The 15,824-nt window shown below is 49.8% G+C and overlaps 1 protein-coding gene across 1 annotated transcript; it reads left to right on the forward strand.

Moving 5' to 3' along the window:
• The first annotated feature begins 11,406 nt into the window (after nt 1-11,406).
• LOC109740232 (protein EARLY-RESPONSIVE TO DEHYDRATION 7, chloroplastic) lies at nt 11,407-15,581 on the forward strand. The gene is made up of 4 exons (XM_020299268.4): nt 11,407-12,898; nt 14,132-14,298; nt 14,904-14,988; nt 15,154-15,581. Exons 1-4 carry the CDS (start codon nt 11,904-11,906, stop codon nt 15,344-15,346), a joined length of 1,440 nt encoding a protein of 479 aa, XP_020154857.1. The 5' UTR covers nt 11,407-11,903; the 3' UTR covers nt 15,347-15,581.
• The last annotated feature ends 243 nt before the right edge of the window (nt 15,582-15,824 follow it).

Raw genomic sequence — 15,824 nt, forward strand, 5'->3', positions numbered from 1 at the left:
GTACTACCACTTGTCCCTGCCTTAGGTCGGGTATGGTTCAGTAAGTTGTCAACCCCTTTCTAGCACACACCGTACAGAGAGGCCGTGATGAGGGTCCCATGGCCATGGATTAAAGCCAGTCATCCGGTCCGGGGGCATGGGTGTTTCGGTTGTAGCCGAAGGGGTAGCTCCCCTGGTTTGCGCGCGGTATAAATTTTGTGATCCCATGCTACGTCGAGGTTGTAGCCTCCCCACTTAGAGTTTCGCTTGACAGGTGTCGTGGGTGATTCCAGACACCGGTAAGTTAAGCTGGTGTGTGCAGGTCAGGCGTGTTTTCAACTAAAAGACCGTAGACGGAATTAGTTCCAATGGACTAAAGAAATCCGTTACCTGTGGGTAAAGAGTACACCCTCTGCAGAGATTATACATCTATTCGAATAGCCGTGTCCATGGTTAAGGACTACAGTCTGGGATAGGTCAAGTGTCGGTCTTTGGAGGAACAAAACTATTAAACCAGAACTTGGATCATGACTTGTGACTTGTGACGATTATGATTTCTATTATTGTGGACTAACCATTTACTTTATTTGTACTATTGAGTATCCCTGGGATGGTTCTACCTCCTGGATATTCACTGTGATTATTCTTTATAAGCCCTTTATGTGGTGTCGCTCAGACGCCCGACTGCGGCATGCTTGTTATTTCTTTTATTTATAAGCCCTTTATGTGGTGTCGCTCAGACGCCCGACTGCGGCATGCTTGTTATTCCTTTTATTTATAAGCCCTTTATGTGGTGTCGCATAGACGCCCGACTGTGGCATGCTTGCTGTTCCTTTTATATATAAGCCCTTTATGTGGTGTCGCTCAGACGCCCGACTGCGGCATTGTTAATTTATTTGTACCCTTTTTAGGAGTCATTTCAGACACTCGATCACTGCATTCTAGTTCTATATTGCACATCCATATTTTTTTTACCCGCTTGTGTGCATCATGGAATTCGTATATTTTGTGACAGACGTTATGATCATAGAGTATTTCGGAACGTGTTTTGATATATTATACCCGTGTTCTTAATGTTTGCGAGTACATTCAAACGTACTCACTGGCTTGTCCCTGGCTATTGTCTTGGCCAGATTTCTTCCGCGGAGAAAGCCTTGTGATGACAGCGGCCTCGCGAAGATAGGAGTTATCCTGGTCAGCTGTTCTTGTGGGAAATGGAGTCCCATAGACACAGATGTACCACAAATCGCTTCCGCCATCGACCCCTAGAAATCAAGTGTTGTACTCCTAGGCCACAATGGTCTTGTACTACATAGTTTGTACTTTGCTTGGAATTCTTGTATCAAGTTGGTGCCTCATCAGCTAACAGTAATCCTGGGGCTGGTGAGCACAAAGACCGTTTTTTGGGAAATTATTATCCCGAAAATCTGGTCGTGACACCGGGCCCCGCGGGCCAGGCGCGGGCCGCGCGGGCCGGCGGCGGGACAGGTGGCGGCCCCCGATTCGTCGGGCGGAGGCGGCGGACACGTCCGGCGGCGGGGAAAATTGTCCGGGCGCGAGGTGGAAGAGGGCTAGGGTTTCATCTGCGTGCGTTTTTCGGGGGAGAAGCATATTTATAGATAGAGGGAGCTAGGAGAGTCCAAATGAGGTGCGGTTTTCGCCCACACGATCATGATCGAACGACCTAGAGCATGGAAGAGAGTTTGGTGGGTTTTGGGCTGGTTTTTAGGGGGGTTTTGCTGCACACACAAATGGACTTTGCGGATGCCCGGTTAACCGTTGGAGTACCAAACGACCTCCAAATGGAACGAAACTTGACCGGTGGTCTCCGGGTGGTATACTAAGGCCACTTGACAAGCCTCGGTCCATTCCGAGAAAGTTTGACACCCGCTCACGAAAGAAAACAAGAGGGGTGCACCGGAGGAGATAGGAGCGCCGGATTGCAAAACGGACAACGGGGAAAATGCTCGGATGCATGAGACGAACACGTATGCAAATGCAATGCACATGATGACATGATATGAAATGCATGACATGAACAAAATGCAAAACGAAAGACAAAACCCGACCACGAAGGGAATATCATAACACATAGCCGAAAATGGCAAGAGTCGGAGTTACAAATATGGAAAGTTACATGCGGGGTATTACATGGTTCCCAAGAAGGGTGATTCACTCAGTATGTGTATCGACTTCAAACATATCAATCGGGCCTGCCCGAAAGATCACTTCCCTCTTCCTCGCATCGATCAGATTGCTGACTCGACTACTGGATGTGAGCGATTGTCCTTTCTGGATGCATATTTCGGGTAGCATTACATCCGACTGTATGGACCCGATGAAATAAAAATAGCTTTCATCACCCCATTCGGGTGCTTTTGCTATGTTACCATGCCCCTTGGTCTCAAGAATGCTGGTGCCACATTCATGCACATGATTCAGAAGTGCCTGATCACTCAAATCAGTCGGAATGTGGAAGCATACATGGATGACATCGTGGTTAAGTCGCGTAAAGGTTCCGACCTGCTGAATGACCTTGTTGAAACCTTTGCCAACCTGAGGAGATATGATATCAAGCTTAATCCGTCGAAGTGCAGATTCGGGGTGCCAGGTGGAAAGTTACTCGGTTTCCTCGTTTCCGAACGAGGGATTGATGCAAACCCAGAGAAAGTTGGTGCAATCCTCCGAATGAAACGCCCCGTGCGTGTGCACAACGTTCAGAAGCTTACTGGTTGTTTGGCTGCTTTGAGTCGGTTCATTTCTCGTCTCGGTGAAAAGGCACTGCCTCTTTACCGACTGATGAAGAAGTCTGACAAGTTCGAGTGGACTCCTGAAGCTGACGCAACGTTTGCAGAGCTCAAAGTAGGTATTGCAGCCACTGGACAAGTTGTCAGCACAGTACTCATGGTCGAGCGGGAAGAAGAAGCTAAAGCTTACAAGGTTTAGCGCCCAGTGTACTATATTTCTGAAGTTTTGACTCCATCCAAGCAGAGATATCTGCATTATCAGAAGCTTGTTTATGGAATTTACTTGACCACGAAGAAGGTTGCACATTACTTCTCAGATCATTCGATTACAGTCGTCAGCGATGCTCCATTGTCAGAAATTCTGAACAACAGAGATGCAACTGGTCGAGTGGCAAAGTGGGTGATTGAACTCCTTCCGTTGGATATCAAGTTTGAGGCAAAGAAAGCAATCAAGTCCCAAGCAATAGCAGATTTCCGGGCCGAGTGGATTGAGCAGCAACAACCGACTCAGATTCACTCGGAACATTGGACTATGTTCTTTGATGGATCCAAGATGTTGAATGGTTCTGGCACTGGAGTAGTCCTGGTATCCCCTCGTGGCGACAAACTCAGTTACGTCCTCCAGATCCACTTTGATTCCTCCAACAATGAAGCTGAGTATGAGGCACTTCTGTATGGGTTGCGTATGGCCATTTCACTCGGCGTCCGTCGCCTAATGTTCTACGGCAACTCAGAATTAGTGGTCAATCAAGTACTGAAGGAGTGGGACATCAGGAGCCCAGCTATGACTGGCTATTGCAATGCAATGAGAAAGTTAGAAAAGAAGTTTGAAGGGTTAGAGCTCCACCATATACCCCAACTGAAGAATCAAGCAGCTGATGACCTGGCAAAGATAGGTTCCAAGAGGGAACCCATTCCCAGCAATGTGTTCTTGGAGCATCTTCGCACACCATCAGTTCAAGAGGATCCTTTCACGGAAGAGCCCCCGCAACCAAAAAGTTCTACCGATCCGACTGAAGTCAAGATCCCAGCCGTGGTCGACCTGATCATGGAGGTTTTGGTCGTCACTACTGACTGGACAGTGCCGTATATTGCATATCTGCTCAGGAAGGGACTTCCAGAGGACGAAGATGAGGCCCGTCAGATTGTCCGTCGATCCAAAGCCTTTACCGTGATAGGTGGTCGACTTTATAGAGAGAGTGTTACTGGAGTTGCTCAGCGATGCATCACGCCAGAGGAAGGTCGAATGATTCTCAATGATATCCACTCGGGGACCTGTGATCACCATGCATCCTCCCGGACCATCGTGGCCAAAGCATACCGAGCGGGATTCTATTGGCCACGAGCAAATGAGATGGCAAAACATATAGTCGACAAGTGCGAAGGCTGTCAGTTCTACTCCAACTTGACCCACGAGCCTGCATCGGCCTTGAAGACCATTCCTCTTGTCTAGCCATTTGCTGTTTGGGGACTGGATATGGTTGGAACCCTGAGGACCGGCAGAAGTGGTTTCACCCATTTGCTTGTAGCAGTCGACAAGTTCACCAAATGGATTGAAGATAAGCCTATCAAAAACCTCGATTCAAGCACTGCCGTCAGTTTCGTCAGAGAGCTGACATTTAGATATGGAGTCCCTCAAAGTATTATCACAGATAATGGCTCCAACTTTGATAAAGACGAGTTCAGAGCATTCTGTACTTCCCAAGGCACTCGGGTCGATTATGCTTCAGTCGCCCACCCGCAATCAAATGGACAAGCTGAGCGAGCAAATGGTTTGATTCTCCAAGGGCTGAAACCCCAGTTGATGCGTGACCTCAAGCATGCGGCAGGCGCTTGGGTAGATGAGTCACCATCAGTCCTTTGGGGATTGAGAACAACACCAAATCGGTCGACTGAACGGACTCCCTTCTTCATGGTCTATGGGGCTGAAGCCGTGCTGCCAAGTGATTTGCTTCACAATGCGCCCGAGTGGAACTTTTCTCAGAAGCTGGAGCAGAACAAGCTCGACAAGATGCTATTGACCTTCTGGAAGAAGAAAGAGAGATGGCCTTGATCCGGTTGACCATTTATCAGCAAGACCTCCGCCGATTCCACGCCAGAAACGTGAGAGGTCGAGCGTTCCAAGAAGGAGACCTTGTACTCCGAGTGGATCAGCAACGGCCTCACAAGCTTGCTCCTGCTTGGGAAGGTACCTTCATCATCACCAAGGTGCTCCACAACGGAGCATACCACCTCTACAATGTGGAACGCAATAAAGAGGAGCCACGCGCTGTAATAAGAATCGTTCAGTTTGCTTATCAAAGACAAGATTTTTCACCTCAATACTTGTTATCTTGTCAAGTTTTATGCTCAAATCCCCCAGTGGGTGGCTTAGCCGCGATTCTGATTCGCCTAAGTTTTAAAAATCCTACCAAGTGAAGAGCAATCCTCTCACTCGGGGGCTTAGCTGTAGTCCCGCACTCACCTAAGTTTCAAAAATCCTACTGAGTGAAGAGCAATCCTCTCACTCGGGGGGCTTAGCTGCGGTCCCGTACTCGCCTAAGTTTCAAAAATCCTACCGAGTGAAGAGCAAACCTCTCACTCGGGGGCTTAGCTGCCATCCCTCACTCGCCTAAGTTTCACAAATCCTACCGAGTGAAGAGCAATCCTCTCACCCGGGGGCTTAGCTGCGGTCCCGTACTCGCCTAAGTTTCAAAAATCCTACTGAGTGAAGAGCAATCCTCTCACTCGGGGGCGTAGCTGCAGCCCCGCACTCGCCTAAGTTTCAAAAATCCTACCGAGTGAAGAGCAATCCTCTCACTCGGGGGCTTAGCTGCAGTCCCGCACTCGCCTAAGTTTCAAAAATCTTACCGAGTGAAGAGCAATCCTCTCACTCGGAGGCTTAGCTGCAGTTCTGTACTTGCCTAAGGTAAAACTACTACTCGACGGAGTTGCGCGACAAGTACAACGTGTGCTCCATCCCGATCCGCATGGACGACGAGGTGCGGGTCGTGCATGGCACCTAGTGCTCTTGTCCATGACCCACTCGACGGAGCTGCGCCACAAGTACAGCGTGCGCTCCATCCCGATCCGCAAGGACGACGAGGTGCGGGTCGTGCACAACACCTAGTGCTCTTGTCCATGACCCACTCGACGGAGCTGCACCACAATTACAACTTGTGCTCCATCCCGATCTGCAAGGAAGACGAGGTGCAGGTCGTGCACAGCACCTAGTGCTCTTGTCCATGACCCACTCGACGGAGCTGCGCCACAAGTATGACGTGTGCTCCATCCCGATCCGCAAGGATGACGAGGTGCAGGTCGTCTGCGATCTTCTCCTCGGAGCTGCGTCACAAGTACAAAAGTCTGTTCCGAGTGAAGAAACAAGTTCTACTCGGAGACAAAAACAAGCATATTCAAAGAAAAACCAAGTTTAGATAAATCCCACGAGGTTCCAAACTGCAGATAAAAGTACTCGGGCATCAGGCCCGAAGGAGTTTAACGGTTACAAAATCACTCGGCATTCTGAGGAAAATTTAATCAGAGCATAATGTTTGTTCACTCCGCAGGAGGAGGGCTGGCAGGCTCGACGAACTCGTCCAAGTCGATTCCATCTGCAATGCGAGTGGTTGCTTCGATGAAGGTTTCCATGAAGGACTGGAAGTCAAGCTTCTTGGTATTGGTGACTTTAAGTGCTGCTAGTTTTTCTTCCTTGGCTCCTTTGCAGTGGACTCGAACCAAAGACATAGCCACGTCAGCACCACACCGTGCAGATGACTTCTTCCATTCTTGCACTCGACCAGGGATCTCATTGAGTCGAGTCATCAAACTCGAGGTCATTTTGGAGCATCACCTTTGGCCAGAGCACCATGTCGATCCGCGACACTACAACCTTCAGTCAAGCGAGGTAGTCCATGGCGCTGGCAAGACGAGATTCCAGTCGGAGAACGTTCATGGCAGCTTCATCCTGAACAGGGGAGTTGATGGGATCTAAGCTTGTCTCAACTCGCCCAGTCTCTTCCTCGAAGTTTTGGCAGAATTCTACACACATAGAGAAATGTTGAGTCGGCAGTTATATGACGAATCGACAAAGGAAAGTCAGTCGGACAAGGAAAAATACCTTCAAGCATAAGGAACAGTTTCTTGGCAAGTCCTCCCAGATAGGCTTCCAGTTCATCCCTCTTCCGAGTGAGATCTTCAACTTTATTAGTTAAGGCCCCCTTGTCCTTCTTCAGTCGAGTCACCTCCTTGTTGGCACCATCAAGAGCAATCTTCACCTTGGCGTTTTCTTCTTCCAATTTACCAACAGAAGCTAGCTTCTTGTCAGCAAGTGCAGTTTTCTCTTGCGCCGTTTTCTTTGCGGGCGCGAGGTCAAGGTCCTTCTTGTCCAGAGCTTGCTTCATTTTTTCTAAAGGAAATAACACTCGGGTTAGAATGAGGGAAGGAAAAGATGTCAAGAGAGCCAGTCGGCAAGCTTTTTTACCTCCCATACCAGCAGTTTCATCCTGAGCCTTCTGCAGATTTTGCTTGGCCAGTTCCAGATCAAGATTGAGCTGAATCTGTTTTTTCTCCAAGTCAGCAAACCGAGCCCCGAGCTCGCAAGATTTTTGCAGTCAATGGACAATCAGTCGACAAAAACATAGATTTGATCGCTTCCGAGCGATAAAACACAAGTTCAATTCGGTACGACAAAAAGAGTTCTAAGACTACTGTTGAATTAAACATTCAACAGTAGTCTCGGGGACTACCCCAGTGGGTGCACTAAGCGTGCCCCCACTGGTTCGAATTTCACTCGACAAGACTTGTCTAGACTGAGTGAAAGAACTGAAAAGAGACATTTTTATCAAGACCCCCGCCGAATCATACATTCGATGACGGCCTCGGGGAGTACATCCAGTGGATGTACTCTGCGTGTCCCCACTGGTTCAACAATACAATCGACGCAACCTAGTGGGTGTACAGATGCAAGATGCATACTGACAAATGATGCACATTAAATATTTTCAGGTAGCATATCCTAACAGAACAAGTGTTAAGTTAGAAGATCAGTTGGAAATCAGCTAACCTGAACATTGGTTTGGAGTGCTGAACTGGCGTCATAGGCAGCCTGACTGGCCTCACGCACCACTTTCATCTGCTCCATCATAAGGCCTGCCTGGCGAATGGCTTCCTTGGCAGCACCCACTTGATCCTCTGGGACATGATGGCTGGTGAAAAGTGGAGAAGGTGGAACAATCGCAGCAGCTTGAGGCTCTGAGGCATGGAGTTGCACGGACGAAGCAGGGACTTGTACAGTCAACGAGAAGGACGCTCAGTCGACACAGGATCAGTGAAAGTAACAGAAGTTCGATTGAGGTCCCGGACTGCTGGATCACTGGTTCTGGCGCTGGTGCCGACTGGGATGCCTTACTGGTTGGCACTCCCTTGCCTGAGGTCATGCCCCTCTTTCCCATAGGCCTCTAGAGCGTATCTTCATCGTCGTATGGAAGTTCAATAACATTCGGCGGCACTGCAAAAGACTCGACCACAAGGGCTCAGTCGGTCGATAAATCAATTGATGAAATAAAAGCAAGATGGCAAGAATCGTACCTGCTTTGGAAGTGACTGCATCTTCCATCACCTCATCACCTTCGTCCTTGTAGATGGAAGTCCCAGAAATAGCAGCACTGCGACTTTCAGGATTTCACTCGGTCAAGTTGGAGAATGAGTCGACCGTAGCACAGAAGTTTCCAATCAACGCAAGAGCAAAGGGACAAAGTTAAATACTTACGCAGAGGCAACGGGAACGTCCACCTTGATTTTAGGCAAGGCCTTCCGAGGCTTTGTTGGGGCAACTTTGGGCTGCTTTGGAGCCTTCTCAGCCGGATCAGGAGTGGATGTCCGAGTCGAGGCTTGCGTACTTGACGCAAGCGCTTTGCCCCGTCCACCTGTTGGATCATGTGTCTGCTTGGAGCGTCTTTCAGAACGAGGCGGTGACTCGACTTCTTCGCTACTGCTCGACTCGTCATTATCCTCTGCGTCCGAGTCCCCTGATTGCCACTGAGTGCTTTCGTCCGCGCTTGCCTCTCCTTCCTGGGCCAGATCCCCGTTCGGCATTGAGTACATTTCAGTGTATATCTGCAAGACAAAGAGTCGAACAAACGTCAAACAAATTCGAGGATGATTGCAACTTAGAATCAGAATACACTCGGTAACAAATATCAGACCTTATCCGGCTCATGCTCGGAGTTGTACGGCACAACTCTTCTGGACCCCCTGGGGTTGTCCTTGTTTCCAGTGATGCTCTGCAGCCACTGCATCACCGTCTCCTCGTCGACCTCCTCCGGGTGGATTCGAGCGGTGTCGTTTGGGCCCGAGTACTTCCACATCAGATGATCACGTGCCTGGAGAGGCTGGATGCGTCGACTGAGGAACACCTCCAACAAGTCCATACCAGTCACGCCGTCACGGACCAGCTGAACTACCCGTTCGACCAACATCAACACTTCAGCTTTCTCCTCCGGGGTCTCGAGCAATGAAGGGGGTTGCTGGACTCGATCCATGGTGAAGGGAGGAAGACCAGTCGACTGGCCAGGAGTCGGAACATCCTTGCAGTAAAACCAACTGGACTGCCATCCCCTAACCGAGCCAGGAAGGGTCATTGCGGGAAAAGCACTCCTACCTCTCGTCTGGATCCCTAAACCCCCACACATTTGGATCACTCGGGTCTTATCGTCAGTCGGATTGGCCTTCTTCACAGACTGAGATCGGCAGGTGAAAATGTGCTTGAAGAGACCCCAGTGCGGTCGACAACCCAAGAAGTTTTCGCACAAAGAGATATACGCGGCAAGATATGTGATTGTGTTGGGGGGAAAATGGTGAAGTTGGGCTCCGAAAAAGTTCAAGAAACCTCGAAAAAAAGGACGGGGAGGCAAGGAAAAACCGCGGTCGACATGAGTGACGAGGAGGACGCACTCACCCTCCCGTGGCTGTGTCTCGAGTTATTTCCCCGGCAGCCTTCCAGATCCAGGAGCAATCAAGCCCCCCGCAGCCATATCATCCAGATCTTCTTGCCAAATGGCGGACTGAATCCAGTCCCCCTGGATCCAGCCGGGCGGCAATCCGGACCTTGATGACGACCCCCGGCTCGCCTTCTTGCCCTTCGACTTCACCGTCGCCGTCGCCTTCTTGGCGCGCTCCAGGGCCGCCGTCTTGTCCTTCCCCATCGCCGCGGATTGCTCACAGGCGGGACGGCGGCGTCGAAGGTGGAGAAGGACGCAGCAGAAGGGCGGAGGAGGAAGAAGGGGAATGGAGAGCACTGTGCAAAAGCATCAGCCTCAACGCCTTTTATGGGCTCATTTCCGAGTGGCTGACGCGTGGGCCCGAGCGATCCTATTAAATCGCGCAATAGTCGTGCTCGGTACGTGGTGAAAAAGGCGGCACGAGAATCGAGGCGCCCCTGCCTAATCCGTTCCGTTTACTGCGGCGCTCTCCGTCCCGCGCGCTTCTCCAAATTTTGAATCCCGTGAGATCCGGAAATGGCAGCACAACCAATCGCGCCGAAGATTTTATACCGCTCCAACACTCGAAGCACACCGGTGTAAGTTCACTCGACGAACTCGGAATGGATCAAGGCGACTGAAGATGAAGTCAAAGGTTCAACATGGTTCATCGACCCAAGAAAAATGTCTCCGAAGCATAAAAATCGGGTCGGAACCATCTTCAGCCTCTTCCTCACTCGGACCTTAATCCTTTCGGGGGCTAATGACGATGACATGTACCTAGGGTAGGGTAATAGGCCTGACGTAGACACCCTTCCCAAGGACACTGCCCTAGAGTAAAAAACATTCAAAGGACAACAACATCTGCTGACTGAAATCACCTCAGAGTGCAACCCACTCGACCAACAATTCCACTCGGATAACCCAATTCCATTCGATCAGGATATACTCATTCGACCATAACAGAAACCACTCGGAGCACAGAAGATTTATAGTTACTCAGGATGGCAACGGTTAGGCATTCACTCCGTAGTCTTAATGGTCAACGATATGTCTTTATTGCTGGCGTTACCAGTAACGTCCCACCTTAATGTATATTGAACCCTTTGTAACGTGGGCTGGCTGGGGTCTGGCACACTCTATATAAGCCATCCCCTTCCACTGGCACAAGGGTTCACATCCCCTGTAACTTCACGCATAATCCAGTCGACCGCCTCAGGGCACCGAGACATAGGGCTTTTACTTCCTCTGAGAAGGGCCTGAACTCGTAATTCTTGCGTGCACAACCTTATCGTAGCTAGGATCTTGCCTCTTCTTACATACCCCATATTCTACTGTCAGACTTAGAACCACGACAATCGACGCGTTGGAGTTGCTCTAATGCAGTCAATCAATATGCAGACAGCCAAACAATGTGCAAATGATAATTATTTTTTTCCTATTTCTTCACAGTCAGTCCCAGCTGGGACCAATATGCAAAGGGTGAAAAACGACGCGGACAACCAAAGACGTCCATGAAAATGCGCGGACAAATGTGGAAGCTCGATGATACTCTCTCCGTTCCATATTAATTTAGTACGGAGGGAGTACATTTGATGCCCACCGCTTCGCCGGCCCGCCCGTGCACGGCGGCGGAAACAAAAAAACATGTTGACTACCGTCTGCTGTCGGCGACGCGGTGAACGGAAAACCAACGTACCACCACCGTCGATCGTCACTCCGAAGTTGTGCAACGGCACACCGCCAGGTGCCGAGAAGCTGCACACACGTGAACTCTGGAGCGCGCCAGTTCGTGTTCGCCTTCCCAAAGCCATATTCTTTTGCTGCTGGCACCTCCGTGGCCGGTGAGCTGTTCCCCGGGCCATCCCCACGGTGTCTACGCGTCCTCCTCGCTTGCCTTCCGGTTCCTTTCTTCCAAAGTCTTCTCGTCTATCGGGGAACCCGGATCCCCCTTTGCCACCGCCATCTGCACCCACCTGTGTGCCGCCGCGGACGCACGGCCGTCCCGTCTCTGACACGCTGCCGACCAGCTCCCCGTCGCCGTCACGGGCGCAGGAAATCCCCGCGCACTGGGCGCCACCGCGAATCAACTGTCGCCTTCGCCGGTTCCACCCCTCGCGTATTAAAATCCCCTGCACCCGCTTCATCCTCCCCACTTCGTTCCCCTCTCGATCCGGCGTACTGTGACACGACGCAACAGCCGACCAGCGAATCCGCCATGGCCTCCGCCTCCAAGCAGCAGAGCATGTACCCAGAGGTGCCCCAGTCCCACCCCGACCACAACACCGCCTTCCAGTACAACCCCGCCGCAGCCAGCACCGGCGCCGGTGCCGGCGAGTCGCTCTACCCCACCATGGACCCCCACGAGATGGCCGAGAACCTCTTCCCGGCCGACGCGGCCGAGGACGCCGCCCCGGCCCCGCCCACGGTGGAGGAGACCCTCGTCGACGTGCCGGGCTCGCAGCTCCACCTCGTCGACCCCGACCGCAGCCTCGACCTCGGCGCTGGCACGCTCTCCATCGTGCGCCTCCGCCAGGGCGACCACTGCGTGGCCGTCCTCGCGCGCCTCACACCGGACAAGTCCAACCAGCGGCGCGGCTTTTTCAGCTTCCTCAGCAGCGGCCGCTCCACCGACGCGCAGGAGCCCGTGCAGTGGCCGCTCGCCAGCGACGTCGCCGTCGTCAAGCTCGACGCCGGCCACTACTTCTTCTCGCTCCACGTCCCGCACTCGGACCACCCCGACGACAAGGAGGACGACGTGGCGGAGACGGACGCGGACCGGGAGGCCGCGCTGAGCTACGGGCTCACCGTCGCGGGGAAAGGGCAGGAGCAGGTGCTGGAGGAGCTGGACAGGGTCCTGAAGGAGTACACAACCTTCTCCGTCAAGCAGGTCGACGACGAGGCGGGCGAGGTAATGGACACGAGGGCGGTGTCGGAGATCACACCGGAGGAGGCTGCCGGGGACAAGAAGGAGGAAATTGAGGAGCAGTCCGCGGCCTTCTGGACGACAATCGCGCCAAACGTAGACGACTACAGCTCGTCGGTGGCGAGGCTTATCGCCAAGGGCTCGGGGCAGCTGGTAAGGGGCATCATCTGGTGCGGGGACATCACAGCCTCCGGCCTGAAATGCGGGGAGGCGGTGTTGAAGAAGGGTGCGGGGGCGAACGGCAAGCATACGCAGGTGAAGCCGAGCTCCCTCAAGAGGATGAAGAGGTATGGATAAAGAACATACTATCGTTTATCTCTACTATGTTGCAGAGCAGCTCACATTGGAGTAGCTTAGATGCACTTTTTTAGTCTGCCATTTGATTAACTAAATGATTCACTTAATTTACAGTTCCACTGTTCCTGTTAAGCTGCAGCATTGGATGATCTAAAATTTAACGAATGAGATGACTCACCTCCTGCCATTAGTTGCATGGTCTAAGATCGGCATTTGGATAAGGGATAATCAGTTATAGCTTCGTTATGCATGTTATGTCCAGAATAGTCAGGGTTCTTACTAGTCCTCCATTGGATTGCACTTGATGAACAGAAAATATTGATTATGCGGTCACAATGTTTTTTAATAGTAAGCTTATGAAGTTATATTGCAGTAGCTCTATTCAATAGAGCAGGGTCTTATGTTTGTCAGATATGCAGTAGGGTCTTCTTCATGTTCTCTTCCGTTATCTAAAAAAAGACATGGACAAGAAGACAAACCCTTTTTTGGTTGTGCAAACAAAATTTCTCACCCAGATGTAGCCCCCATTAAGAGGACGAGACATCTTTATTATGAAAAATTTGACCATGAACTTAGCCAATGCCACCAGTGTCCATTATTTGCTTCCTATCCTGAAAGACACCTGGCATATTTTGATAACGACCAGTGATATTATTGCCATGCCGACATGTGTGCATTATGATGCTAAATTTAAAGATACCATTATGGTGCCGACATGTGTGCATTTAGAGTGAGATGTTTTCAACTTGATCCGGATCCTTATCAATGCATGCCTTAGCTGAACTGGCAAGCTACTCAGTATACTAGCACTATTTCTTAATGGAAATATGCATAGCAGCATAGGAAGAAGTTATTTTGTTTTGACAATATGGGTCGCTATCCTAATCTCATTCTGAGATAATTTCATTTCCCTTTAGGTTGTTTATTGACTATTGTTATCATGTTTATAGAAATATTTACAGTTTTGCTAAACCACATTTAGATGTGCCCTGAGTATTGCACATCCAAGTTCTATGTCATTGATTTTACGTGGAGATTCGTGCCAGTATTGTCTTTCCGTTTTGCTTTTTCTTTTCCTTTTAGTATGTTTGATGTGAGGCACTTGGATGTGCAATAAATAGGGTATATCTAGATGTGCTCTATATTTAAGGTAATCAATTTTATGCGCCCCTCCAGTCTATTCGATGCAGTTGGCTTATGCATTTCTCTTCTGTCTTCTGCAGGGCCAGAAGGGTCACTAAAATGTCGAACAAGGTAGCAAATTCAATTCTCTCAGGTGTTCTCAAAGTCTCAGGATTTGTTACCAGCACTGTGGTCAACTCCAAACCTGCACAGAAGTTCTTCAAGTTAATGCCTGGCGAAGTTATTCTTGCTTCGCTGGACGGATTTGGTAAGCGTCTGCCACTAGCTGTGCATGTTACATTTGCTTGGCAAAATATAAAGTTTAACCGTTCTTATCTGTATTCTTATGAAATGATTGAATATAAAGGCAGCTAGTAGAAGGCTAGGTATTCTGTTGTTTCTGAACTTTTAAGTTAGAAGTCTAGGTAGTCTTGTGTTCCGAATAAAAATTGACTTTGTTGATCGATCTAAATATGCATCGGATTAATGGTCACATCACCAAAGCACCAGATAGGATGAAATCATATTATGATTTGGATTTTATTATGCCCTACATTGGGCATCCCAAGCAAATCCCAGGTATTTAGTGTACTATTGTAGAGTGCACTGGGTTAAGATGCCTTAACTGAAGTCTAAAACAGTTATAAGAGCTGCTAATATGTGGTCAGAATTCTGCTTGTATAAGTTCAAGAGCCAAAACAGTGGTTTGCCGGTTGGCTTGCCCGAATACTGTACTGGATGCAAGGGCCCTGATGTTGGCTGCAATAAGATATTATAGCATGCCACCTCAGCACCTCTTTAGATTTGATATGTGTAAACCGTTGCTGCATCACATATTATTATTAGCTGACTCTTACTTGCTCAATGGTTCAGGTAAAGTTTGGGACGCTGTTGAGGTGTCTGGCAAGAACGTGATGAAAACATCATCAGTTGTCACAACTTCAGTTGTAACGCACAGGTAAAGCACATACACTGTATTGCATCTATATGCCTCATTCAGAATTTCAAATGTTCTTGGTTCAGCAACAACCAGTCATAAGCAAGATCTTTTGCGCAGTAGTGATTGTTCGATGCCGCCGGTCGACAGGATCGTTGATAATTGTCTTCTCTTTTTTTTTGGCAGGTACGGTGATCAGGCAGGTGAGATCACACAGGACTACCTCCACGCCACCGGAAACGCTCTTGGAGTCGCGTGGGCGGTCTTCAAGATTCGGAAAGCGCTCGACCCAAAGGGGCACATCAAGAAGTCGTCCCTGGCGAGCTCGGCGGCGCACGCTGTGGCTAAGCAATCGATAAGCCTGCAAAAGAAGAAGTGAGCCGTCGTCGTCGTACGCAGGTCGATGGCGGCTCCACTGTATATTATGTTCTTGCCGAGTTTCTTGTGTGGGCTAAGGTGGTTCCACTATGCTGTGTAATGGTGATGTACGTTCCTTTGAGCTGGATAGCTAGGAGTTTTATTAGTTGGATGTTAGTGCCACTGCCGCTTCTGGGTTGTGTAGTTCTGTATACTGTGATGTGTATGTGAACATGCAAGATGGACCTATTTCGTGAGTTCTTTTGTGGGATCGTGTCGAGAGAGTCAGGCCACCGGGTTTCTGTTGTTCCGCCGTGGCGCGGGAAGGTATAGGGAAGACATACATTTTTCCTTCTTCGGTGGGAAAGGGCATTTTTCTAAAATGTAGCATCAAGGAGATACTCCCTTCGAGTCCGAAAAAAGTTGTTTAGATTGTTCTTTAAATGGATGAATTAATGATGTCGGATTTTGGGTTCCGGCAAAACCATTAAGGTTCGAAC

The sequence above is a fragment of the Aegilops tauschii genome, chromosome 4 (assembly GCF_002575655.3).
Source record: "Aegilops tauschii subsp. strangulata cultivar AL8/78 chromosome 4, Aet v6.0, whole genome shotgun sequence".
In the NCBI taxonomy this organism is placed as follows: Eukaryota; Viridiplantae; Streptophyta; class Magnoliopsida; order Poales; family Poaceae; genus Aegilops; species Aegilops tauschii.

Coding starts and splice junctions, on each gene's coding strand:
- LOC109740232 (XM_020299268.4), top strand. CDS start 11,904: ATGGCCTCCGCCTCCAAGCAGCAGAGCATGTACCCAGAGGTGCCCCAG. Junction 14,299..14,903: donor TGCTTCGCTGGACGGATTTG/GTAAGCGTCTGC, acceptor TCAATGGTTCAG/GTAAAGTTTGGGACGCTGTT. Junction 14,989..15,153: donor ACTTCAGTTGTAACGCACAG/GTAAAGCACATA, acceptor TTTTTTTGGCAG/GTACGGTGATCAGGCAGGTG.